The 26,676-nt window shown below is 50.5% G+C and overlaps 2 protein-coding genes across 3 annotated transcripts in view; one reads left to right on the forward strand and one right to left on the reverse strand.

The window, feature by feature from the left end:
• Positions 1-659: 659 nt before the first annotated feature.
• Positions 660-11,174, forward strand: CNOT8 (CCR4-NOT transcription complex subunit 8; the record flags this gene model as incomplete). 2 transcript variants are annotated; one of them, XM_080699435.1, is made up of 6 exons in its annotated part: positions 660-776; positions 2,845-3,038; positions 6,412-6,573; positions 7,063-7,207; positions 8,741-8,851; positions 11,025-11,174. In XM_080699435.1, 6 exons carry the CDS (start codon positions 660-662, stop codon positions 11,172-11,174), a joined length of 879 nt encoding a protein of 292 aa, XP_080555561.1. The 2 variants fall into 2 exon arrangements, with proteins under 2 accessions (XP_080555561.1, XP_080555562.1); XM_080699436.1 differs by lacking the exon at positions 6,412-6,573.
• A 6,264-nt stretch (positions 11,175-17,438) lies between these two features.
• GEMIN5 (gem nuclear organelle associated protein 5) overlaps positions 17,439-26,676 on the reverse strand; it is a gene marked incomplete at both ends in the record, with an annotated part of 47,486 nt that continues 38,248 nt past the window's right edge. Inside the window, 7 exons of the mRNA XM_080698620.1 lie at positions 17,439-17,621; positions 18,309-18,405; positions 19,799-20,294; positions 20,832-20,994; positions 22,647-22,898; positions 25,381-25,591; positions 25,987-26,106. Of these exons, the coding sequence (XP_080554746.1) occupies positions 17,439-17,621; positions 18,309-18,405; positions 19,799-20,294; positions 20,832-20,994; positions 22,647-22,898; positions 25,381-25,591; positions 25,987-26,106 (1,522 nt within the window). The remainder of the gene's footprint in view (positions 17,622-18,308; positions 18,406-19,798; positions 20,295-20,831; positions 20,995-22,646; positions 22,899-25,380; positions 25,592-25,986; positions 26,107-26,676) is intronic.

Consider the following 26,676-nt stretch of genomic DNA (forward strand, 5'->3'; position numbering starts at 1 on the left):
TTTTTTAATATTTGGAAGCAGAGTCTCGCTAAATTGCTGAGGCTGCCTTTGAACCTACAATCAGTCCTGTCTCAGCTTCCCAAGTACTGGGATTACAGGTGTGTGCCACCATGCCCAGCTTAGTGTTTTCAATTCTGTGCCAAAGGGTAGCTTGTGCAAAATTCAATAACATTAGTTTCTTTTTTCTTTAATTCTTTTTATTTATTTATTTAATGGTAATACCATTAAATAAACAGCTCTAGTTTTTTTTTTAAGCAGGGTCTTCCTGGATTAGTGAAAAGGCTTACTGCTTGCTGAGGCTGTCCTCGAACCTGTGGTCCTCTTGTCTCAGCCTTCTAAGTACTGGGATTATAGGCCTGAGCCTCTGTGCCAGGTTCAGCTTTAATTTCTTAAGGTTGAAGAAGTGTGTGTGTGTGTGCGCCAGAAGCAAGCTTCCTCATAAAATGAGGTTCAACATAAAATGGAGAATAAACATGCTGGTTTTAACCTTTTAGCTTAAACTAATGAAGTTATATTCAAAGATCGCTTTGGTGTCGCTGTTGTGTTGACGTCTTACACTACTGAGCACACTTCCGTGATCTGGAATCTGCTTTTCAGTCTGGAGCAAGCACGTCCGGCTCCCGCAGTTCACAGAAGGCGGCGTCGCCCTCGCGCTCAGGATGCCGGCGGCACTCGTGGAGAACAGCCAGGTCATCTGCGAGGTGTGGGCCAGCAACCTAGAGGAGGAGATGAGGAGGATCCGCGAGGTCGTGCTCAGCTACAGCTACATTGCCATGGTCAGTGCTCCGCCGGGGCCGCGGTCTGCTGTGAGGTCTTGGAAAGAAGCGATGAAAGCCGTGGTTGGTAAACACGGTGGACGTCTGGACGTCTGGGGAGGGTGGCACCTCTAGGAGCTTCGAATTTTTTGTGATATAACTTTGAAAGTTCTCAGAGCAGAAGCTGCGTCAGCCCGGAGCGCGCATCTGTCCACGGATGGGTGACTGACTCTACAGTGCTTGATTTTTTTCTTTAATTTGTGCCCCCATTTAAAAGTCATGAGACTTTACTTCAATTCCAGATTTTTGGCATCTCTGGGAAGAATGGGAGGACCTGGCAGGTGTGTCGCACGTGTCCGAGCGCGTCGGGTGGATGGACAGGGGCAGGCGATCGTGGCCGTGGCCTCCGGTGCCTTCCGCCTCGCCCAGAGCCCACGCTTGTGGCTGCCTTTGGAGCCAGCTCACGTTATCCCTTTAGTTAGTTGCTTCAAGTTTGTGACTCCTGCTTTATTTTTTTATTTTATTTTATTTTCTTGCAGTATGGGGATGGAACCCAGGGGCATTTGACCTCCGAGCAATACCCCCAGCCCTGTTTTTTTTTTTTTTTTTTGTGGTACTGTACCCCTGTACTTGGGAAGATGAGACAGGCGGATCCCAGGTTCAAGACCAGCTTCAGCAACTTAGTGAAACTCTGTTTCAAAATTAAAAATAAAAAGGGTTGTGGGTGTATCTCAGAGGTAGAACAACCCTGGGTTCAATCCCCAGTACCATAAAAAAAAAAAAAAAAGAGTAGCATGGAATTGTTAGGCTGGTATTCAGAACCCTTTTAGTCTTTTTGTGTGTAATTTACTGGGGATGGAACCCAGGGGCATTCTATCTTCAAGGTATACTCCCAGCCTGATTGTTTTCTTTTTTTTCTTTTTAATTAATTAATTAATTATTTTTGCAGGTCTGGGATGGAACCCAGAGGCATTTGACCTCTGAGGTACATCCCCTGCCCTATTTTTATTTTTATTCTTTAGTTTGAAACAGGGTCTCACTGAGTTGCAGAGGGCCTAAGTAGCTGAGGCTGTCCGCGAACCACGATCCTCCGGTTTCAGCCTCCTGAATGTTGGGATTACAAGCGTGGGCCACCACTCCAGCTTTTATTTCTTATTTTGAAACAAGGTTTCTCTAGGTTGATCAGAGTCTTGCTACTTGCTGAGGCTGTCCTCGAACCTACAATCCTCTTTGTCTCAGCCTCCTAAGCACCACCACGTCTAGTTTATGATCGCTATTTTAAATAATTGTGTGTATATGTGTGTGTGTATGTGTGTGAGTGTAGTGCTGGGGTTTGAACCCAGGCACATTGTACCTCTGAGCTACACCTCCAGTCTTACTTTATTTTTATTTGGAAATAGGGTCTTGCCAAGTTGCTTGAGCCTAAGTTTCTGAAGCTGGCTTTGAACTGTAATTCTGTCTTAGTCTCTCAAATGCTAGGACTACAGGCACGCGCTTCCCATGCTGGCTTAAGATGACATTTTAAAGTAGATTTTTTTTTTTTTTTTTTTTTTTTTTTGCGGGTCTGGGGATGGAACCCAGGGGCATTTGACCTCCGAGCTACACCCCCTGCCCTATTTTTTATTCTTTATTTTGAAACCGGGTCTCACTGAGTTGCAGAGGGCCTCACTAAGTAGCTGAGGCTGTCTGCGAACCGCGATCCTCCAGGTCTCAGCCTCCCGAATGCTGGGATGACAAGCGTGCGCCACCACGCCCGGCTTAAAGTAGATTTTATAGCTGGGCATGGTCACGCACGCTTGTCATCCCAGCATTCGGAGGCTGAGGATTGTGGTTCACGGCCAGCCTTAGCTACTTAGTGAGGCCCTTTGCAACTCAGTGAGACCTGTTTCCAAATAAAGAATGAAACACAGGGCTAGGGGATGTAGCTCAGAGGTAGAAGGGTTCCATCCCCAGTACTGTCAAAAAAAACAAAAGATTGTTATGTCCAGACATGGGGCTTGTTATGTAACTTTAATACAGCCAGGTAAACTTGTACTTATGAATTACTGATTTTAACAGTTTATGATGAAAGACTTTTCTTCTTTGTCAGGACACAGAATTTCCAGGTGTTGTCGTGAGACCAATTGGTGAATTTCGTAGTTCCATAGATTATCAATATCAGCTTCTGCGGTGCAATGTTGACCTTTTAAAAATTATCCAGCTGGGCCTTACGTTCACAAACGAGAAGGGAGAATATCCTTCTGGAATCAACACGTGGCAGTTCAACTTCAAGTTCAACCTCACGTAGGTATCTGGAGCCTCTTCAGTGCTATTCTTGCCTCTGCGACATCAGTGCGGGCTCTGACGTGTAACAGGTTTTACCAATTTTAAGTTTTGTTTCCACCGAACTGAGCTAGATGTTGGACTGAGCTGTTAAGCAGGATAGAAACTGGGTGTGGTTCTGCATGCCTGTAATCTCAGGACTTGAGAGGTTGAGACAGGAGGATGGCAGGTTGAGGCCAGTCTCAGCGATTTTGTGATACCCTCAGCAACTTTGTGAGATCCTGTTTCAAAACGGAAAATAAAATTAGGCTGGGGGGTATAGCGTGTAGCTTGGGTAGAATGTTGTTTGGTGTGGGCCGGGCGTGGTGGCGCACACTTGTAATCCCAGCCCTCGGGAGGTAGAGACTGTAGGATCCCGGATTGCAGACGGCCTCAGCTACTTAGCAAGGCCATTCACAATTCAGTGAGATCCTGTTTCAAAAAATATAAAGACTAAAAAAATAGGGCTGGGGGTGTAGCTCGGAGGTAGAAAGCCCCTGGATTTCATCCCCAGTACTGCCCAAAAAAAAAAAAAAAAAGGTCACTTTGTATGTGTGTGCACGCGTGAATCCCTCCACCCTTCAATTAACAATTGACAAAAAATCTGAAGAGACATTTTCCCAGAAAAGTCATAGAAGTGGCCAATAAGCCCATGAAAATATGCTTAGAATAGTCATTAGGACAGCCGGGCGTGGTGGCGCACGCTTGTAATCCCAGCACTTGGGAGGCTGACACAGGAGGATCACGCAGGTTTGAAGGAAGCCTCAGCTACTGACACAGGAGGATCACGCAGGTTTGAAGGAAGCTGAGGCTCTCAGCAACATAGTGAGACCCTATTTTCATTTTTATTTTTTATTTTTTGGTGGTACTGGGGATGGAAACCAGGGGCCTTCTACCTCCGGGCTACACTCCCAGACCTATTTTATATTTTATTTGGAAACAGGGACTCTTAAGCCAGTTGAGGCTGGCTTCGAACTTGCAGATCCTCCCGTCTCAGCCTCCCAAGCAGAGGGATTACAAGCGTGTGCCACCACGCCCAGCTAGACCCCGTTTTCAAATAAAGTATAAAAAATAGGTCTGGGAGGATAGCCCGGATGTAGAAAAGCCCCTGGGTTCCACCCCCAGTACCACACACACAAAAAAAAGAATAGTCATTAGGAACATGGAGACCAGAGCCACACTACTGCACCTGCTCCAGCAGCTACAGTCAGAGCCACGTAGGGATGGAGCCTAACAGGTAATAATTACCAGAAGTGGCATCGCATGCCGAGCGTGGTGGTGCATGCTTGTAATCCCAGCATTTGGGAGGCTGAGACCTGAGGAACACGCTTCGCAGACAGCCTGCAGCTAAGTGAGACCCTGTTTGAAAATAAAGAATAAAAGCCAGGCGTGGTGGCCTATGCTTGTAATCCCTGCGCTTGGGAGGCTGAGACAGGAGGATTGAACAGGTTCGAAGCCATCCTCAGCTACTTAGTGAGGCTCTCAGCAACTCAGTGAGACTCTGTTTCCAAATAAAATATAAAAAATAGGTCTGGGAGTATAGCCCAGAGGTAGAAAGCCTCTGGGTTCCACCCCCAGTACCACCAAAAATAAAAAATAAAAAATAGGGCAGGGGGTGTAGCTTGGAGGTCAAATGCCCTGGGTTCCATCCCCAAACCCGCAAAAAAAAAAAAAAAAAAAAAAAGTACTGGGTATTGAACCAGGGGCATTCTACCTCCGAGCTACACCTCCAACCTTATTTTTTATTCTTTATTTTGAAACAGGATCTCACTGAGATGTGAAGGGCCTCACTAAGCAGCTGAGGCTAGTCCTGAACATGGGGTCCTCCTGTCTCAGCCTCCCAAGTATCGGCATTACAAGTGTGCACCACTGTGCCCAGCTTCCTTTTTTTTTTTTTTGGTACTGGGGATGGAACCCAGGGGCATTCTATCTTCAAGCTACACCCCCCAGCCCTATTTTTTATTCTTTATTTTGAAACAGGGTCTCACTGAGATGCAAAGAGCCTCACTAAGTAGCTGAAGCTGTCCATGAACCTCGATCCTCCTATCTCAGCCTCCCAAACACTGAAATTACTAGCGTGCCCACCACGCCCGCCTTTTCTGTTTTGTTTTAAGGCTGAGTCTTCCTAGACTGAGACTCTCACTAGCTGAGGTTGGCCTTGAATTTGTAATCCTCCTGTCTCAGCCTTTAAGTACTGGAATTATAGGAGTGAGCCTCCACACCCAGCTTTGAATATATCTTTATAGTGGACCATTATGCCAGTTACAAAGAATGTGTTACAATTATTGATTTTGGAAGTTAATCTATAACACAGAGATAAAAGGATGTAGTTATTACATGTGTAGGTAGAGAAAAGAGGCTGGAAAAAGTGTTATTTCTGTGTGGTAGCAGTATAGGAACATTGTTTTTATTTTCTGTTATTTGTTAACATATATGCTATTTGTTAACATATATATATATATATGTTACTTAAACAGCTAGTTAGTATATCTTTTTTTTTTTTTTTTTGCGGAACTGGGGATTGAACCCAGGGGCTTCTCTGAGCTACACCCTCAGCCCAATTTTTTTGCTTTGAAACAGGGTCTCATTAAGTTGCAGAGGGCCTCACTAAGTAGCTGAGGCTGACTGTGAACCTGGCATCCTCCTTTCTTAGCCTCCCAAGTACTGGGATTATAATAATCTGGCTCTTTTATCCTTAGAAAATTTAGTCTTAATGAAGATCCCATTTTCCAAATAAGATAATCTTATTTTGCATGTTTGTTGAAATATTGGGAAGAACGATCAATTTTTTTTTTCGAGACTAGGGAAGGAACCCAGGGGCATTCTACCTCTGATCTAAACCCCCAGCCTATTTTTTTTTTTTTTTTTTGGCGGGTCTGGGGATGGAACCCAGGGGCGTTCGAACTCTGAGCTACAGCCCCTGCCCTATTTTTTATTCTTTTTATTTTGAAACCGGGTCTCACTGAGTTGCAGAGGGCCTCACTAAGTAGCTGAGGCTGCCCGCAAACTGCGATCCTCCTGTCTCAGCCTCCCGAGTGCTGGGATTACAAGCGTGTGCCACCATGCCCTGCTCCCAGCCTATTTTTTATTCTTTATTTTGAAACAGGATCTCACTAAGTTGCAAAGGGCCTCACTAAGTAGTTGAGGCTGGCCCTGAACCGCGATCCTCCTGACTCAGCCTCCCAAATGCTGGGATGACAAGCGTGCGCCACCACGCCTGGCAGAGTGATCAGTTTTTAAGTTATAAGAAGCGTTTCAAGAGCTCGGGCGCTGCCATCCTCAGGAGATGGCCATGTTACTGTGTGCTGCTTCTGCTTCCTGACCCCCCCGCTGATGAGCGCACATTACTTTTCAGAGAGGACATGTACTCCCAGGACTCCATAGACCTCCTTGCCAGTTCGGGCCTGCAGTTTCAGAAGCACGAGGAGGAAGGGATCGACACCTTGCACTTCGCGGAGCTGCTGATGACGTCGGGAGTGGTCCTCTGCGACAACGTCAAGTGGCTCTCGTTCCACAGGTCGGCCGCACAGAGCGTCTACGCCTCTCGCTCTGGGCTGTGCTGGGACGGGGCTGCGTTCCCAGTGATTGCCGCCGCCATCTCGGCTTCTGCTCATCAGCAGTAGTTAAAGTTAAAATGGTGCTCTCTTACTCTGGCCAGGTTCACACGGTATTGGGCCGCCCGTGGCCGTCGCTAGCATAGATCCCGGTGGCAGGAAGGGCCGGGGTGGGCCAGGCCTCGCTTGTCTGTGAACCTGGGCTGGAGTTTCTCGGGTATCCAGAGGCAGATCCCTGTAGGACACGTGTTTTGCTTTTTGAGTACTTTTGGATTTCTGATGCATCGCGTCTATACTTATAAATCTTCGTGTTCTCCTGTGTGTGTTACATTAGATGTTGTTACTTGAAAGAGAGCTAAGATTCCAGCGGCCTCTGCTTTGGAAGACTGAGGACGCGGTTGAGCCGGGGCTGGGGTCTGCGCCTTTCACCTTCCGCTTCTCTCTCCTCGCAGTGGCTATGACTTTGGCTACATGGTCAAGTTGCTTACAGACTCCCGTTTGCCAGAAGAAGAGCATGAATTCTTTCATATTTTGAACCTTTTCTTCCCGTCCATTTATGATGTGAAATACCTGATGAAGAGTTGCAAGAATCTCAAGGTACGCAATGTGTTTATGTTTAGCAGAGAAACCGCCCCACAAAGTAGACGTGTGTGTGTGTGTGTGTGTGTGTGTGTGTGTGTGAGAGAGGGGGGGGGCATTAACTGGTGATTGAACCTAGATGCACTCTGTTTGTTTGTTTATTTATTTACTTATTTATTTTGTGGTACTGGGGTTGGAACGCAGAGGCTTTTTCTACCTCCTGGCTATACTGTAGACCTATTTTATATTTTATTTGGAAACAGGATCTCACTAAGTTGCTGAGAGCCTCACTAAGTAGCTGAGGCTGGCTGAGAACCTGTGTGATCCTCCTGTCTCAGCCTCCCAAGCCTGGGATTACAAGCGTGCGCCACCACGCCCAGCCAACTTTATTTCTTATTTGGAAACAGGGTCTTGCTAGGTTGATGAGTCTCACTATTTGCTGATGCTATCCTTGAACCTGCGATACTCCTGTCTCACCCTCCCAAGTACTGGGATTCCAGGCGTGCGCTGCCTGCCCAGCTAGTGTGTATTCTCAAGTGCCTGCTGGGTGCCAGCGCTCTGCTCGGTGGGGTGTAGCGCTGCTTTGCACAGAGGTTTGTGTGGTACTTGTGTTCGCATGTAACCTGGCTTTGAAGGCAGGCCTTTATTCCTTTCACCCTAAGGTAGGCATTCTTCAGCTGAGGCCCTGAGCCCAGTGATGCAGTCGGGAGCGTGAGGTGTTTGTGCAGTTTAATATGGATAGGCTCGCTGCTGTCCCAGAGTCGCAGAGAGGTTCTTACCTAGAATGTTCAAGAAGTCACCACCCTAATGTTGACAAAAGACTTGCTGTCTAGAATTGGATTGGCAGCCGGGCGTGGTGGCGCACGCTTGTCATCCCCGCGCTTGGGAGGCTGAGACAGGAGGATCGCCCGGGTTCGAAGCCAGCCTCAGCTACTTAGTGAGGCTCTCAGCAACTCAGTGAGACCCTGTTTCAAAAAAAAAAAAAAAAAAAAAAAGAATAAAAAATAGGGCTGGGGTGGAGCTCGGAGGTAGAATGCTCAGCTCCAGTACAGTAAAAAAAAGAAAAAGAAAATTGGATTGGCACTTAACATTTTGTCAACTTTGTTTTCTAAAGAGTTTGATTTTAGCTGGGCATGGTGGCCCACGCTTGTAATCCCAACATTCGGGAGGCTGAGACCGGAGGATCGCGGTTCATGGACAGCCTCAGCTACTTAGTGAGGCCCTCCGCAACTTAGTGAGACCCGGCTTCAAAGTAAAAGAATAAAATACAGGGCAGGGGGTGTAGCTCAGAGGTCAGATGCCCCTGGGTTCCATCCCCAGACCTGCAAAAAAAAAAAAAAACCCATAAAAAACAAAGAGTTTGATTTTAAAGGGCTGAAGTGTGGCAAAAAAAATTGTAGAAAAGAAAGGAGCAAAAGGCCGAATGTAGCGCAGCGTGTCACTGGGAGGGAAGAGTCAGAGACGGGGGCCGAGGTCTGCAGCGAGCGGCCCGCCCAGCAGTGCCGCAGTCCGCGGGCCGCTCGGGTGTGCTATGGTCCTCCTCTCCTCCAGGGGGGCCTGCAGGAAGTGGCCGATCAGCTGGATTTGCAGAGAGTCGGAAGGCAGCACCAGGCAGGCTCAGACTCACTGCTGACAGGAATGGCGTTCTTCAGGATGAAAGAGGTAAGCGCCGCTGAGTGTGGGGCTCGGGGATGGCGGTCTCGACGGGATTGGCACCCACCTTGCTGAAGGCCAGGCGGCTGGCCAACTTCGCGGGCTCTTTATTGAACATTATAGCTGCTGTGGGAAGTTGATGGCTACTTTGAAAGCAGTATTTTTATTTATTATGGACTGCTAACATATCAAATATCATTTCTTCTTTGAGATATTGGGGATGGAACCCAGGGGCATTCTACTTCCGAGCTATACCCCCAGCCCAATTTTTTTTTTTTTTTTTTTTTTTTTTTTTTTTTTTTTTTTTTTGTGCTACTGGGGATGGAACCCACGGGCTTTTATACCTCTGGGCTATACTCCCAGGCCTATTTTATACTTTATTTGGAAACAGGGTCTCATTAAGTTGCTGAGAGCCTAAGTAGCTGAGGTTGGTTTTGAACCTGTGCCATCCTCCTGTCTCAGCCTCCCAAGCGCGGGGATTACAAGTGTGTGCCACCACGCCCGGCTTATTCTTTTATTTTGAAACAGACTTTCACTGAGTTATGGAGTGCCTTACTAAGTAGCTGAGGCTGGCCTGTGATCCTCCTGTCTTAGCCTCCCAAGTACTAGGATTCCATGTGTGGGTGTGCTACCGCCTGCCTACAAGTGTAATTTGAAAGGCAAAAGAAGCTGTTTCAAGTGGACCCAGATCTCTGAAGTGTTCCTGAGCGTGCTCAAGTCCAGGGTGAAGCTGACGTTCTTAGCTCCTCTAATTCTTTTTTTTTAACCAAACTAGGGATTGAACCCAGGGGCATTCTACCTCCAAGCTACACCCCCAGCCCTATTTATTTATTTATTTATTTATTTATTTATTTATTTATTTATTTATGCTGGAGGTTGAACCCAGGGGCATTCTACCTACGAGCTACACCTCCCAGCCCGATTTTTTATTCTTTATTTTGAAACAGGGTCTCACTGAGTTGCAGAGGGCCTCACTAAGTAGCTGAGGCTGTCCGCGAGCTGTGATCCCTGTCTCAGCCTCCCAAATGCTGGGATTACAAACATGCGCCACCACGCCCGGCTGTGTTCTTGGTTTTTTTTTTTTTTTTGGTGGTACTGGGTTCGAACCCAGAGGCTTTCTACCTCTGGGCTATACTCCCAGACCTTTTTTATATTCTATTTGGAAACAGGGTCTAAGTTACTGAAAGCCTCACTAAGTAGCTGAGGCTGGCTTCGAACCTGTGCGATCCTCCTGTCTCAGCCTCCCAAATGCTGAGATGACAAGCGTGCGCCGCCGCGTCCGGCTGTGTTCTAGGCTTTTTCTATCCTGCTTCTCCAAACTCTTCCACAGCCCTCCCATAAACTGTTTCCAAGGCTTCTGAACCACATTTTGAGGAACAGTCAGAGCGATGACCTCACTTCTCGTACCCGTTTTTTTGCTAACTCTCCACTGTTGTAAAGTACCTGAGATCATTAGATTAGAGGGACATTTGTTTCGGCTCGCAGTTCTGTTTGAGGAGCGCAGAGGGTGTGTTTGCCTCACAGCTGGAGCAGATTGAGGAAGGGACGGTCAGCCAGGGCAGCCCCCAGCCACCTCCTGACTCCCTTCCCCAGGCCCACCTCCTAAAGGTTCTGCCAGCCCCAGGAGCAGCGGAGGTGGCAACCCGGCTTCAACGTGGCCTTCGGGCTGCTGCGGGCATTTGAGACCCAAGCCGTAGCAAACGTGAGGACTTTGCTGCCCGTAGGACGCGGGGTGACTCTGGACCGAGACGCTTTGGGGTGTGGCGGCCTGGCGGGGAGGGCGGTGTGCTGCTGGCCAGTGCTGCTGCCCCACACCCTGCGAGTAAAGACTCCCCAGGGGCGTCAGGCCAGCTCCGCGTCCAGCCCCACTCCTGTAACAGCCGCGTGTCAGCAGCCGGGGCTTACGTGACGGACGTGTCGGGGTCGCAGGGTTAGCCTGCGTCCGAGCCGCTCGGAGCGGTTCCTTTGCCTGTGAAAGGGAAGGCGCAGTTGTGCTAACAGCGGCCACAGGGATCTTGGGAGTAAAAGGATTCATAGGAAGTAGGAGCCGCCAGCCGGGCGGGAAGGGCAGGCCTTCCTTGCTGAGTTGAGCCTCTTTCCCTAGACTCGGCGCTTCCCGGCGGGGGCTGAGCGCTCAGCCCGAGCCCCCCGCCTCACTCGCCGCGTTCTCTCTGTCCTGCAGTTGTTTTTTGAGGACAGCATCGATGATGCCAAGTACTGCGGGCGGCTCTACGGCCTAGGCACGGGCGTGGCCCAGAAGCAGAGTGAGGACATGGACTCTGCCCAGGAGAAGATGAGCATCCTGGCGATTATCAACAGCATGCAGCAGTGACGCCTGCGCGGGCCTGGCCTCACACGGTGCTACCGCCCTGGTGCCGACTGCTCTCCCCAGGAGAACACGCTTCTTGGGAGCAGACTGTACCCACGTCTGCCTTGAGCAGAAAGACTTGTTTTACTGAAGACAAAGGCTGTCTTCATTTTAGGTCCAGAGGAGGGGATTCGCTCTGATTGTAAGCAGGCCTTCCCTCCCTCGTCCCCACGCCTCCTCCGGTCGCCTCCCGCCACCAGCACCCTTGGCTCACTTGACACCTTTTAAACCTCCAGGCCAAGTCTGAGACAAACTAGTAAAATGTGTATAACTCTTACCTGTTGTCATTCTTTTTCTTTAAATTTGTTGCTAATCTCTGATGAAGATTCTTGCTGTGACCCTCAGCGGAGCTGAGGGCTCCCAGGGACTCAGGCAGACAGTGGTGTCCTGGGAAGCGGGTTGGAGTCTCCGCCTTGTTCTGACTCCGTCGGCCTTTCTCACACTCCGTAGCCCCTCCCTGTGTGCTGCTGTGCGGAAACGAATTGCCCGGTGCCGACACTGAACGCCGACCTCGGCCTGCCTGCCCTCCATCCCGACACTCCAGAGCGCGGCGCGCGGCCCACTGCGCGCCGACGTCGTGTCCTCGTCACGCACGCGTCACCTCGTCGTTTTAAGTTCTCATCTGGTGGGTTCGATCCCGAGGGCCGCACGTATTGTCAGGTCTCGGGTCTCCGGCTCCAGCGTGCGGTGACGGGGGCCCGGTGGTCATCTGTGCTCCGCGCCGCTCTCCTCTCCCTCCCACAAGCCCAAGCACGTACGGAGCTGGAGTAAACGAGTCCCACGAATGCGAGCCTGGAAATGCAGTTACTTCTGATCAGGGCAGTCGAGGGGTCTGGTCGAGAGACAGCTCTTAGAGCATTGTCCCTCAGAGGAGATAGGACGCTCAGGACTTTGTTTTTAAAACTAGTCATTTAAAAATTACACTGTGTCTTTTTGAATGACTTCAGAATGGACAGTTCCAAAAAACCAAAAACTCCTTTGGAATGGTTAAAATAAAAATTGGTAACTCACTGTGGCGGATGCATTTTAAAAGCTTATGAGAAACGAAATTTGAAATGATTCAAGTATGTCAAGTATTAAAAGCTGGTATTTAAGATGCTTGTAAATACTATTTATGTTTTTAATTTTGTAAAATAAAGATTCTTTTTAACCACTGGCATGAAGGTTTGGTCTTTGGAGGATGGTGTGACACGGGAAGGTTTCTCTTTCACAGTCGACTGAAATACAAGATGTCCTGAAGCCGGGCGTGGTGGCGCGCGCTGTAATCACACACCTGGGAGGCTGAGATGGGAGGATCGGGTTCAGGGCCAGCCTCCGCTGCTTGGGTCCTTTGCAACTCAGTGAGAGCCTGTTTCAAAATAAAGAATAAAAAGTGGGGCTGGGCGTGTAGCTCAGAGGCAGAATGCCCCAGGTTCCATCCCCAGGATAAAAAGCAAAAAGACTTTGGTAGGAAGGTTTTAGCGAATACTGTGTAAATGGAATTGTCTCCCACACATCCCGACGGTCCAGCCTTACTAGGAAAAATTTAGTTTTATTCCTAAACTAAGAAACTTACTCCTTACTAGAAAGTTTAATTTTATTTATGTATTTATTTATTTGGTGGTACTGGGGTTCCTGGAAGCCCTTCTACCTCCAGGCTACACTCCCAGACCTATTTTTACATTTTTATTTGGAAACAGGGTCTCCTAAGCCAGCGCGCACGGCTGGCTTCGAACCTGCACGATCCTCCTGTCTCCGCCTCCCAAGCGCGGGGATTACAAGTGTGCGCCACCGTGCCCGGCAAGTGTTTAATTTTAATTTCCATTTGGTCTGATGGTACTTGGGAGTACCATCCCAGTACTTGGGGGGCTGAGACGAGATCGCAGGTTCATGGCCAGCCTCAGCTACTTAGACCATATTTCAAAAGAATAAAAATAGGCCTGGGCTGTAGCTCAGGTAGAATGCCCCTGAGTTCAATCCTCAGTACCACCAAAATAAAAAACAACCCCCAAAACACAAAACTTCTTTCAGTAAATTACGTAGAATGTGGATTAGCTTATCAGTGGAGTTCTTAGGGTCTACTGAACTTCAGACATCCCAGGTTTGGCTCAGGACTTTATTTCCAGCCTTTTCTATTGGCACAAAAGTGTGGAATTGTTGGTCTGGTATAAGCAAGGCATAGTAGTGTACACTTGTAAACCGAGTACTGAGATGGGAGGATTGAAGGTTTGTCGCCAGACTCAGCCTAATGAGACCCTCCCTAACTTAGTGAGACCCTGTTTCAAAATAGAGTCAAAGAAAAAATAGGGTTGGGGGTGTTGTTTGGAGGTAGAATGACCCTGGGTTCAATTCCTAGTTTGGCAAAGAAAAAGAAAAAAAGTCTGGTATAGCAATAAACTTTTTTTTTTTTTTTTTTTTGCAGGTCTGGGGATGTTCAGAACCCAGGGGCATTCGACCCTTGAGCTGCACTCTCTGCGCTGTTTTATTCTTTATTTTGAAACAGGGTCTCACTAAGTTGCAGAGGGCCTAAGTAGCTGAGACTGGCGGCGAACCATGATCCTCTAGTCTCAGCCTCCCAAATGCTGGGATTACAAGCGTGTGCCACCACGCCCGGCAGAATTCAACTTTTCTGAATTAGGGTTCTTGTTGCTAAGCTAGCCTTGAACACCTAGGCTCCTAGCTAAAGCTGCATTCCTACTCCTGCGCAGCTCACGCTCCAGGTGTGTGCCGCTGTGCTCAAATTCTGTGCTGTAGAATTCGACTGGGAGGCTCACTTTGGAGATATTGATTGGTTGGTTTAATGGTGAAAGCTGTAGTTAGTGGTTCTCAGCCGAGGTGTCCCGACATGCTGGATAGTGTTGAATGCAGGTGCCCTTCCAAATTCTGATTAAGGGAGATGGAATTTGTCTCTTCTACAGTTGAGGACAGATCACCCTATCAGGAGAGATGCTGAGAGGAAAGGGCCGCGGAACTCAGGTGCTGAGTGGGGTCTGGTCATTGCCTGGGAGAGGTAGGAGATGGCGCGAGAACTTTGCGTTGTCCATGAGCACATGTGTGGCTGGCTGGGTAAGTGGTTGTCCTCAGAGACGTGCTAAAGGGGGGTCTAAAGGGGGGTCACGTAGGTGTAATTCCACCCTGTAAATACTGTCGGATAAGCCGGGCGTGGTGGCACAGGCTTGTAATCCCCGCGCTTGGGAGGCTGAGACAGGAGGATCGCACAGGTTCGAAGCCAGCCTCAGCTACTTAGTGAGGCTCTCAGCAACTTAGTGAGACCCTGTTTCCAAATAAAGTATAAAATAGGTCTGGGAGTATATAGCCCGGAGGTAGAAAGCCCCTGGGTTCCACCCCCACCACAAAAAACAAACAAAAAAACCTGTCGGGTATTCTTGGCTTCCAGGGCCCTTCAGGCTGGTAGGGTTGACTCCACCATCCAGTGCTGGTGTGAATGAAGTCAATTTAGAGCACTTCTTTTAAGTCCAAGCTATCATTATTTTAATATTCTTTCAGTAAATTTTCACCAAAAATACCTGCTAAATACTATACTCTTAAATAGCACTAGTAACAAACAGTACATAGAGGAGGTAATCTCTACCTTCATGGAAGTTTACAATCTACCTGTGTTGCCAGACAGTAATTCACCCAATACAATTTGAACTCTAAGGTGTTAAGACACGGGTTGGGAGCGGGATTTTTAGAAAGGATGTGCAGAGGAAGCAGGTGGACAAGCCCCAGGGCACAGGTTGACGGGTTCTGGCAGCAGAGACCTCCAGCTTTTCCCCAAGAGCCAAGGGGAGCTACCGAAAGGTTTTTAGGAAGGGGACTGATAAAATCAGACTTGCAATTTTGAGTAGCCATTGCTAGAGGAAGAACGGGGAATCTGTGGTGAGCGTTAGAGCTCCTGGGTGGCCACCGTGGAGGTGAGGGGAGATAGCAGAAAGTCACCGGGAGAGCTTGGGTTAGCGCCTGCCATTCTGGTTCACTGTGGTTGATTCACTCACTGTGGTTGATTAGGGGGATAAAGTGATAATTATCCCAATTATAACAAGTACAATGTACAGTATGGGAATTAGGAGAGGAATTTAAAAGGAAACTGAGCCGGGCGTGTGGCGCGCGCTGGTCATCCCAGCACCCAGGAGGCTGAGGCCGGAGGATCGCGGGCAGCCTCAGCTACTTAGTGAGGCCCTCTGCAACTTGGTGAGATCATGTTTCAAAATAAAGAATAAAAACATAGCACAAGGGCTGTAGCTCGGAGGTCAGATGTCCCTGGGTTCCATCCCCAGACCCGCAAAAAAAAAAAAAAAAAAAAAAAAAAAGGAAATCGAGTCATCTTTGTTCTTTTGCTACCGGGCCGTTTCCTGCAGAGGATAAGTAGTAGCTGTTGGTCCCCCCAAGTCACTGCGGAGTGTGCAGGGTTATTCTACTCACAGGTCCTGGCGTTGGTAAATCACAAGAATTTAGAATTTCTATTTTAATAACTGTTTTTTAACCAAGCAGGAGGGAATAAACTTATTTCTGTGTTCATTTTACCGGATTCTGGGCTATCCAGCTGGGCACGTAGCCACGCTCATTTTTATCTTTGCAGTCAAGATTTCCACCCCTAGGATCCAGCCACCTTCTTCTTCTTTTTTTTGGTGGTACTGAGGATGGAACCCAGGAGTTTTCTACCTCCCGGCTATACTCCCAGAACTATTTTATGTTTTATTTGGATACAGGGTCTCACTAAGTTGCTGAGAGCCTAAGTAGCTGAGGCTGGCTTCGAACCTGTGCGATCCTCCTGTCTCGGCCTCCCAACTGTGGGGATTACAAGCGTGCGCCACCACACCCAGCCCAAGCCACCCTCTTCTTCAAGTTCACTTAACTGTAGTGGGACATGGTGGTGCAGCCTCTAATCCCAGTCCTGAGAAAAGGAGGCTGAACCAGGAGGAACACAGGTTCAAGGACAGCCTCAGCAAGTGGTGCAGGACTTTCATTAGCCCAGTAAGACTGTTTAAAAATTAAAATAAAATAGGGCTGGGGATATAGCTTGGCGATAGAAGGCCTCTGGGTTAAACCCTCAGCGCGCGCGCGCACACACACACACACACACACACTTAAATGTGTAAAGAAGTATGAGGATTTAAATTCTACAATATTTCCTTTTTTGGTTTAGCATTTTTTTAAGCACTAAAGCCAGGCAAATGTCTTTACAAACTACCTCTCAAGCCTTTTCTTTCCTTGACAGTTCCCGTTAATAAATTTCATTCTCGTTGCTCACAACAATCTCAATCTTAGGAGTTAATTGAAAAAGTAGGTACTCGAGCAGAAAGGCCTTCACAGTGAATCTCAAAGCAGCCGAGTTCCTGGGTGAGGCCTCTTCCCAGCCCCACCAGAGTGTGTTGGTCTTCCCAGCTCAGCTACTGAATACTACACAGACCGTTCTCTGATAGTGTTCAACTGCTCAAATAACCAAAGAAGAGAGAAAAAACATTTATAATTAAATAGTGTTTAGGCCTTCATCATGGTAAAGTGGGAGCCCGGCGGGCCAGAAGCCATGTGGGTAGTGGAGAGGTCACTGGTCTAAGGAGCATCTGTGGCTTTGTCCCAAGGGTTCTGTGCCTCCCCAGAAAGATTCAAAACCACTGACATCACAGTTTCTTCCTGAGATACTCGGCATCACCAGTCACGTGTTATAAAAGTGAAGGGATGACACAGATCTGAGTCGTCATTTTTGCTCTAAGCTTTAGTAAGTGATGCGTCCAACTTCACAACGGCAGACAGGGCAGAGGTGACATGATCAGCGAGGCCCACCTCACACTCCGGTTTTAGTCTGTGAAAGAGTTGAGGTGGGAGAGCCCAGGCTCACAAGAGAATAAAAAACAAAGCCATACCAATCGTCATAAAACGTGGCAATTGGATCTCCAACAAGAACGAGATGTTTACAATGAGGTGAAATCTTTATAAAGGTAGCCTGTGTTAAAGAAGATAACACTTTGGGTGTTACAAAAGTTTCTCCTCTTTGGGTAAAACCTGCGTAAGGCTTTAGCGATGAGCGCGGTCACGCTGCAGGTTGTGAACGGCTACCGCAGCGTTTCACGATCCTTCTTCAGCAGGGAGCCACAACCGAGGCCCACGCCAGATCCCGGCGTCTAAGGTAGACAGGTGATTCAGCGTAACCCTCACGGCCCTCGTCCGGGAACGCGAGGGAGTGGGTGGACGCCTGTGGGCTGCGACTGCAGAGACGGGGGTGCCGGGCATCCTGCGGCGGTTTCCTCAGGGCCCCGGGGCTCCCGTGCAGAAGGCCCGGCAGTGTCTTCTGTACGCGTTCGTGCTGCCGTATTTCTGAAGGAGCTCCCGGGCCTGGCGCTGCGTTTCCAGTGTCACACAGCCAGGGCACAGAGAGCTGACGTGAAGCAGGACGAGACAGCACTCCAGCACGTCGGGGAAGGACCAGGTCTGAAAGAGACAAGAGGATGAGCGCAGAGCATCTGCAGAGAGCCACCGGCACGGCGGGACCCAGCGAGGCCAGGCAGGGCCGGCTGGGCGGCGGGAGGCCCTTAGCAGCGACAGAATCTCCTCATGTCTACTGAAGACAACTAAGAAATGCAGCTGCTCTTACACTAGACCCACAGCCGAGCGTTCTCAGCCATCAGGAAGCTGCCAAATACGTGGGAGCAGTGAAATTTTACTTACCTCCCAGAGATGGAACTGGGCTCCTCTGAAGACTGTGGCATAAGGCTACTCTTGTGATAAAATTCGACTTTCACTTTTTTTTTTGGCAGGTCTGGGGATAGAACTCAGGGACATTCTACCTCCGAGCCACACCCCCAGCCCTATTGTTTATTCTTTATTTTGAAACTGGGGCTCACTGAGTAGCTGAGGCCTCACTAAGTAGCTGAGGCTGGCCGCGAACCGCGATCCTCCCGTCTCAGCCTCCCGAGTGCTGGGGTTACAAGCGTGCGCCACCACGCCCGGCTGGCCTACTTTCACCTCTGTGAACGCTCTGGCTAACCAAAGATAGCTGGATGCTGCAACAGGGAGACTTCAGACACTGAGGCGGGAAGGAGGCGACGGTTAGGGAGTTGGTGCAGTCAAGCGAGCTCGAGAAGCAGCGCTTTGCCATGGGAGCCACGTGTGCCTCACCTTGACGCTGTCGGGAAACTTGGCCATGCGCTCGTTGGCGGCTGTAAGCCTTCTCGTTAATTCAGGCAGAGAAACGGGCTCATTTTCCTCCTCTTTACTAGTAATAACAAAAAAATACAGGTCATATGCCTTGCCGTTGGTAATGCCCCCCTTAATTGTATTTATCGTGGTAAAATACATATAACATCAAATTTACCCCATCTTAGCAATTTTTTTTTTTGGTGGTACTGGGGGTGGAACCCAGGGTTTTCTACCTCCGGGCTATACTCCCAGACCTACTTTGTTTTACTTTTATTTATTTACTTATTTATTTTGTGGGTCTGGGGATGGAACCCAGGGGCACTCAACCTCCGAGATACACCCCCCGCCGCCCCATTTTTTATTCTTTATTTTGAAACAGGGTCTCACTGAGTTGCAAAGGGCCTCACTAAGTAGCTGAGGCTGTCCGCGAACCACGATCCTCCAGTCTGTCTCCCGAATGCTGGGATTACAAGCATGTACCACCACACCCGGCTCCCATTTTATACTTTATTTGGAAACAGGGTCTCACTAAGTCGCTGGAGGCTGGCTTTGAACCTGTGTGATCCTCCTGTCTCAGCCTCCTAAGCGTTAGGAATACAAGCATGTGCCACCACACCCGGCTTCCCTGCCCTATTTTTTATTTTACTTACTTATTTATTTAATGGTGGTACTGGGGATGGAACCCAGGGGCTTTCTACCTCCAGGCTATACTCCCAGACCTATTTTTTTATACTTTATTTTGAAACAGGGTCTCACTAAGTTGTGGAGGGCCTCACTAAGTAGCTGAGGCTGTCCGCTAACCACGATCCTCCGGTCTCAGCCTCCCAAATGCTGGGATTTCAAGTGTGTGTCACCACACCCAGCTCCTATTTTATTTTTTGAGATAGGGTCTCTTTAAGTTGCTGAAAGCCTCACTAAATTTATGAGGTTGGCTTTGAACCTGTGATCCTTTGTCTCAGCCTCCCAAGTATTGAGATTATAGACATGCACTACCACTCCTGGATTTTTTTAAATTTCAAAACAGGGTCTCATTAACTTACTGAGGACTTCAATAAATTGCTGAGGCTTTCCTGGAGCCTCAATCCTCCTATCTCAGTGTCCCAAGTACTAGGGTTACAGGCATGCACCACCACACCCGATTTCCACCCTCTTTTTAATTTTATTTTATTGAGACAGGGTCTTGCAAAGTTGCTCGAGCTGGCCTCTTAGGCCGTGCTCCTCCGCCTCAGCTGGGACTGCAGGCCTGCACCACTCTCCGGTGCCCGCATTCACGGGCGAGGACACTCAGCAACAAGAGACTTGCCTGAGGTCCTTTAGTGGGGTCTGCCCCCAAAGTCTGTGCCTAACTTAAATACTACGTTATGCCACTTCCGAGTGACCTGATCAATAGCACCGTGCACTTATTTGTACGAGCTTGCACGGGGGCCCCCGGGTGCTTCCCATCCCGGCTGCCTGGGCGTGGCACTCACCACGGGCTCGGAGGCCTGGCGTGGGGCTGCTCAGCTTCCTGGGCAGCCTCGCCATCAGGAGCGCCGGCGGCGGGTCTGCAGAGCTGACTCTTCTGGTGCCGGCGGATCATCTCTGCCAGCGTCTCCTGCACCTCAGCCACAGTCCTCCGCGCGTCCTGCAGGCTGGCGTGCTGCTCGGACAGGAGCTCCCCACAGGCGCTCAGCACGCGCTGGCCCTCCTCCGTGAGCCTGCAGTCTGGTTCTGGGCCTCTGCCGGGCTCTGGCTGAGCGGCAGCCTCGGGGGCAGCCTGCTCGGCACTGTCCGCCTGTCCGCCATGCTCGACACAGGGGGCCGGGTGAGCGGCCCTCACCCAGCGGCTGGCCTCGGGGCAAGGCCTGGGCAGAGCCCACCAGATCTCGTACAGACGCCCGTAGGTAAGAAAGGCCTCCAAGCTCCTGAGGGCCGGCTCGGCGGGAGACTGCTGGCCGTGCAGCTTGTCTCTCAGGTGGTCACAGCCTGGGAGAGGAGGAAGAGGGTTTGGGCTGTGTATTTCTGTCTCCCCAAAGCTGGCTTTTTGCCCTCAGGGTCTGTCACCCGGGCGCCAGCTGGAGCTGGGTATTTCCTGGCTTGGGAAGCGATCTCACTGCTATTCGCCAGGAGTCAGTCAAAGCATAACCGAGAAGCGACTTCATCTGTCCCAGTGAAGCCGGGTCCATGTGACCCACCTCGATCACCAACACCTCCGGCGAGGAGTCTGAGCTCAGACTGCCTTTTTACTGCGCTTTTCTAGTCTCACTGGCTTGTGAATGCGTTACCGTTTCTCTTCCTGTTAAACTGGCTGGAAAGTGGGTAGGAGGCAGGAGGGTGGGCAGGGAAAAGGAAGCAGCCGGTTATACAGGCTGCCTCCTGCGGGCTCAAGTAAGAACTCAAACCTCCTACCGACACCGGGCAACACGGCCCAACTCCGTCAGGTGGTACTCCCGATGCCACGCCACGAGTGAGGTGTGTGTTCCCACTGATGGGTGTGCCCGCGCAGACACAAGGGCCCCTCACCGTCTGGGAGAAAGGCCGAGTAGACTTCCTGCATGACGGTGAAGCTCCCCGCATCGTAGCTCTGGACCACAGCCCGCAGCAGCGCGCGCACGGCATCGTCCCAGGAGGCCAGCTGCAGACTCAGCACCACCAGCGCCAAGTCGTGGCACACGTGCAGCAGGAGCTGGAGAGCGCGGCTCCATTAGCTCTGCCCTGGCGCCCGCACCCACACTGGCACCGCGGGGACGGCGCCGCCTCCCGCCTCCCGCAGGCCCCAGCTCCACCCGGCGGGCGTCCCTCAGCAACTCGGCAGCATCGGACACTGGCTGGAAAGTGCCGCAGCCACGCCCAACTACAATATGAGTGTCTACAACTAAAGCTAACTAAAAACGGAAGAAAAGTAAGAGAGAAGTCAGCTTCAGAGAGCGGAGCTGCTGAGTGTTGGTAAACACAGGTCTGCAGCTAGCGCCCAGACCCAGGCCCAGGACACGTTCGCGGAGCACGGCTGTCCCTGCGGCCTCGCCCGCCCGCCCCCCAGCCTCGGACGGCGCCACGCTCCTGCGGCCGCGTCCTGGCCCCTGCGCTTGGCCTTTTCCCGAGACTCACTGATGTTAAGTGTATTTGTTCATTATACCGTGAGCAGCGCAGTATGCCACCGCATGGGCAGACACGGCCTCACACTCACGCACCAGCTGCTGGACACTTGAGTTTTTAGTTTTTGGCTGCTGTGGATTAAGCTGCCACAAATGCTAAGTACAAGTATTTGTGTGGACACCTCATTTCTTTTTTTTTGCAGAACTGGAGATTGAACCCAGGGGCATGCTACCTTTGAGTTATGCCTCCAGCTCTGCCAAAATAAATAAATATATTTATTTTGAAACAGGGTCTCGAGCTGGGCGTGGTGGCGCACGCTTGTAATTCCAGCATTTGGGAGGCTGAGACCGGAGGACTGCGGTTCGCGGACAGCCTGGGCTACTTACTGAGGCCCTCTGCAACTTACTGAGACCCTGTTTCAAAATAAAGAATAAAAAATAGGGCTGGGGGGTAGAATGCCCCTGGGTTCCACCCCAGTGCTGCAAAATAAATAAATAAATAAATAAAAATAAAAAGACGAATAATTTTACCATGGCTATTGAAATAAGCAAGCCACAGAACAACGTGGATGGCAGGTCACGGGCTGCCTCTGGGAGCCGGGAAGCGAGCAGGGCTGAGGAGCAAGAGGGACTCCAACCTCACTGCACTTCTTTATCTAAACAAAACTCTGAATATATAAAGCCCCCAAAAATCTATGATGCAAGAATGACAAAAATGTGAACTTGTCGATTTTGAGGTGAACTGAATATTATTTTTTCCCACATTTTTCATTATTTTTTTGTGGCACAGGGGTACCGCAAAAACCAGGGGGCACTGTGCCTCTGAGCTCCACCCCTGGACCTTTTCATTTTGAAATGCTCTCGCTAAGTTGCTGAGGGTGGCCTTGAACTTGTCATCTACTCAAGTACTAGAAGCATGTGCCACCACACCTGGATTCGGACTTTGTTTGGTCCTGGGGATTGAACCCAGGGGCCTTCCACCTCCCAGCTACACCCCCACCCCGATTTTATTTATTTGGAAACAGGGTCTCACTAGGTTGCTGAGAGCCTCACTAAATTGCCAAGACTGGCTTTGAACCTGCGATCCTCCTGTCTCAGCCTCCCAAGTACTGGGATTACAAGTGTGCGCCTCCACGCCCAGCTGGATTCAGACCTTTTTTTAAAAAAGGAACACTGAACTGAGCCTAAGTTCAAAGCTAAAGGGCTTTGGGTGGTCTGGGGTCTTCCCGGGTGCAGACGGTACCTGTCTGGGGGGCGTGTTACTCGTGGCCGACGGGCACTTGATGTTCTGCAGCTTCTCAAAGGCTGCCCGGTACTGCTCAGGTGTGTCCAGGCCAAAGCCGCTCCGCCATGCCGCCGTCACTCTTTGCACAAAGGGCCCGTCCGTGCTGGAGGCCCAGGTGTGGTAAGAAGAGGAGCTTCTGCCTTCTGGAAGCTGCTTTTCTTCTAGGTGCCTGCACAGTAGCTCGAGGAGGCAGAACACCAGCCTCTGACTCTAGCAACCACAAGGGGAAAGCGTTGCACAGGAGGGCGCCCCGGCTCCTGCGGCATCCCTGCCCTCTGCAGCAGCACAGGCCCCAGGTGCCGACGGCGGAATCGTAGATGCCAGCCACCGGGGCCCGAGCGACACTGCCTCACACAGGACCCCGACCACAGCCCCCTCACTACAGCTTAAGCAGCACAGAAGGCAGCTGTCTGCGACTGTGGCTCGCTTGGGGACAGACGGGCCGGGCTCTTCAGGTTGTCTCTCCCGGCGCAACTTCTGGGCTGAAGAAGTTGAATAAAATAGGCTGCAAGTGCCGGAGCAGCCCAGCTGGGGATCGCCTGGGCACACACAGGGCCGTCGCCAGGAGGCTCGGCAGTGATTGGAGGCGAGGCCAAAGCACAGAAAGGGCCTGGAGTCTTTCTTTACTTTGTGGTTACCTAGCAACAATCCCAGCCCCTTTTAAAATTATTTTTTAAATTAGCGGGGCGTGAGCCCAGCGTGGTGGCGCACGCTTGTAATCCCTGCGCTTGGGAGGCGGAGACAGGAGGATCGCGCAGGTTCAAAGCCAGCCATGCTGGCTTAAGAGACCCTGTTTCCAAATAAAAATATAAAATAGGTCTGGGAGTGTAGCCCAGAAGTAGAAGGGCTTCCAGGAACCCCAGTACCACCAAAAAAAAAAAAAAAAGCCAGCCTCAGCTACTTAGTGAGGCTCTCAGCAACTTAGTGAGACTCTGTTTCCAACTAAAGTACAAAAAATAGGTCTGGGAGTATAGCTCGGAGGCAGAAAAGCCCCTGGGTTCCACCCCGGTACCACAAAAAAGTTATTTTTTAAATTATTATTATTAGTTTTTGTCATACTGGGAATGGAAGCAAGGGGCATTCTACTTCCAAGTTATATCTCCGGTCTATTTTTTATTCTTTATTTTGAAACAGGGTCACAGTAAGTTGCAGAGGGCCAAGTAGCTGAGGCTGGCCGTGAACCTGCAATCCTGTCCCAGCCTCCCAAGTACTGGGATCACAAGCACGCGCCACCATGCCATGTCCGGTTCCCTTTTTTTAAATTTTAAACAAAGGTCTTGCCAAGATGCTGAGGCTGGTCTTGAGCCTTCAAAACCAGCCTTGAGCCTAAGGCTGGGAGGCTAAGACAAGAGGATTGCAGATTCAAAGCCAGCCGCGGAAACTTAGTGACACCCCAAGCAATTTAGTAAGAGCCTGTTTCAAAGTAAAAAAATAAAAACAAAGCTGGGAATGGTGGTGCACATGTGAAATCCTAGTACTTGGGAGGTTGAGACATGAGGAGTGCAGGTTCGAGGACAGCCTCAGCAAGTAGTGAGATGCTCGTCGACCTAGTGAGGCCTGTTTCAAAATAAAATAGGGCTGAGGGGATAGTTCAGAGACAGACCTGGGGTCAATCTCCAGTCACACACATCCCAAATACCAGTGGCACCACCTTCCAGGTCAAACTATTTTGCCTCCACTTTTTATTTTGTCATTCTCAGAAAGTGTCTCTCTACGTCGCAATTTCCTTAAGCTCTGATTAATTTTATTTTTTTTGCAGTACTGGGGATGGAACCCAGGGACATTCTACCTCCGAGCTACACCCCCAGCCCGATTTTTTATTCTTTATTTTGAAAAAGGGTCTCACTAAGTTGCAAAGAGCCTCACTAAGTAGCTGAGGCTGGCTTCGAACCTGTGCGATCCTCCTGTGTCAGCCTCCCAAGTACTGGGATTACAAGCTGCACCACCACACCTGGCTTCCCTTTTTATTTTATTTCATTTCATTTTATTATTTTTTTTTGTGGTACTGGGGTTCCTGGAAGCCCTCTACCTCCGGGCTACACTCCCAGACCTATTTTTACATTTTTATTTGGAAACAGGGTCTCCTAAGCCAGTGCGCGCGGCTGGCTTCGAACCTGCGCGATCCTCCTGTCTCTGCCTCCCAAGAGCGGGGATTACAAGCGTGTGCCACCACGCCCGGCTTCCCTTTTTATTTTTAAACAAGGTCTCATTAAGTTGCTGAAGGCTAGCTTCCAACTTGAGAATCTCCTGTCTCAGCCTCCCAAGGCCTGGGATTACAGGTGGGTACCACTGTGAACGGCCTGTTTTCCCTTCCTCTGCCCACGGCACCAGGACAAGCCACAGTACTTCAGGGCTGCCTGGGCACTTCTTTTCTTTTTTTGGTGGCACTGGGGGTGGAACCCAGAGGCTTTCTACCTCCGGGCTATACTCCCAGACCTATTTTCTATTTTATTTGGAAACAGGGTCTCACTAAGTTGCTGGGAGCCTCACCAAGTAGCTGAGGCTGGCTTCGAACCTATGCTATCCTACTGTCTCGGCCTCCCAAGCGCGGGGATTACAAGCGTGTGCCACCACGCCTGGCTCTGCCTGGGCACTTCTAAAGATAAAACTGGTGGTTTGTGCACCACCTGGACTTGAGAGGAGAGGACCCAGAACCCGCCCCGCGAGCACTGCAGACCGCAGACAGGCTCACCTGTAGGCTGGCGTGCAGCTGCAGGGCCTCCTGGGCTCCCACCCAGTTCCTGGCTAGAAGCAGCTCTTGGGCGCATCTGAGCGCCAGTGAGGCAGACAACTCCTCCTCTCCCACGATGCCGGCCAGCTCCGCAGCCGTCCTGAGCGACGCTGCGTCCCCCTTCTTGGCCAAGACTTTGGCTGCGTCGTAAGGGGAAGCGGCCCCCAAATAGCTGCAGTGTGAACAAGAACCCAAAACACGGTGTCATGGGTACGGCTCTGCCACCCGGGCCCTGAGCTGCAGCATGCTCTGTCCAGCGGCTCTGCGGCCCCACCCTGGAAGCCCCAGTGGAGGCCGAGATTGGCGGCTCAGCGCAGCGATGGCTGCACAAGCGCAGGGCACAGGCAACCTCGGCCGGGAGTCGTCCCCTCCTCCTCATTGGAAGGGTTAAGACATCAAGTGTTTCTGGGCTGCTACTGGCCCCGTTACGGTGGTTTATAAACCCCAAGGAGGTGGACCGTGGAGTGCCATGAAGCGGGCTTTAGGACGCCCGCGCGCCCCAGCCTCGTGGCGCCCTGATCGCGGCAGAGGCCGTGCTGCTCGGTGCACTCTTCCCTCCGGGCTTACCATTTGGCGGCTACGGCATAGTGGCCATCTCTTTCTAGGATGGTTCCCCAGGTGAGGTACAGGTCCTTCAGAACTGGGTCTTCCGGGCGCAGCCGGGCCTTGGCAACCGCGATGGCTTCCCTAAAGGCAAGGAGATGCGAGCCAATCTAAAGAGGTCCCTTGTTCGAGGCCCTCTGAGGGACTGCGTTCCTGTTTGTGTTGTCTGTGCTGTTCCAGCTTCCTGTAAAACCCTGTCCCTCCATTACAGACGGCTAATAACACGCGCTCTGCTCAGTTCTTCACCAGGGCACCAGTTTCCTCTTCTCCTTGTTGTGGTACTGGGGAACCGAACCCCGGAGTGCTCTACCACTGAGCTACAGCCTCAGTCCCCTTTTTAAAATTTTTACTGGCCTTGAACTTGTGATCCTCCTCCTTCTGCCTCCAGAGTAGCTGCACCCAGCCATCAGGCCAGCAGCCCTTAAAGTGTGCTCATGGATTCCTGGGTCCAAGACCCTTTCTTTTGAGGGTTCATGAGGACAAAACTAATTTACTAACAATATGAAGAGGTTACCTGCCCCTTAAAAACTGTTGAGAGAGCCAGGCATGGTGACGCACGCTCGCACTCTCAGCATTCGGGAAGCTGAGACAGGAGGAAGGATCGCGGTTCGCGGACAGCCTCAGCCACTTAGCGAGGCCCTTCGCAACTCAGTG

The sequence above is a fragment of the Muscardinus avellanarius genome, assembly GCF_963383645.1.
Source record: "Muscardinus avellanarius genome assembly, chromosome: 7".
In the NCBI taxonomy this organism is placed as follows: domain Eukaryota; kingdom Metazoa; phylum Chordata; class Mammalia; order Rodentia; family Gliridae; genus Muscardinus; species Muscardinus avellanarius.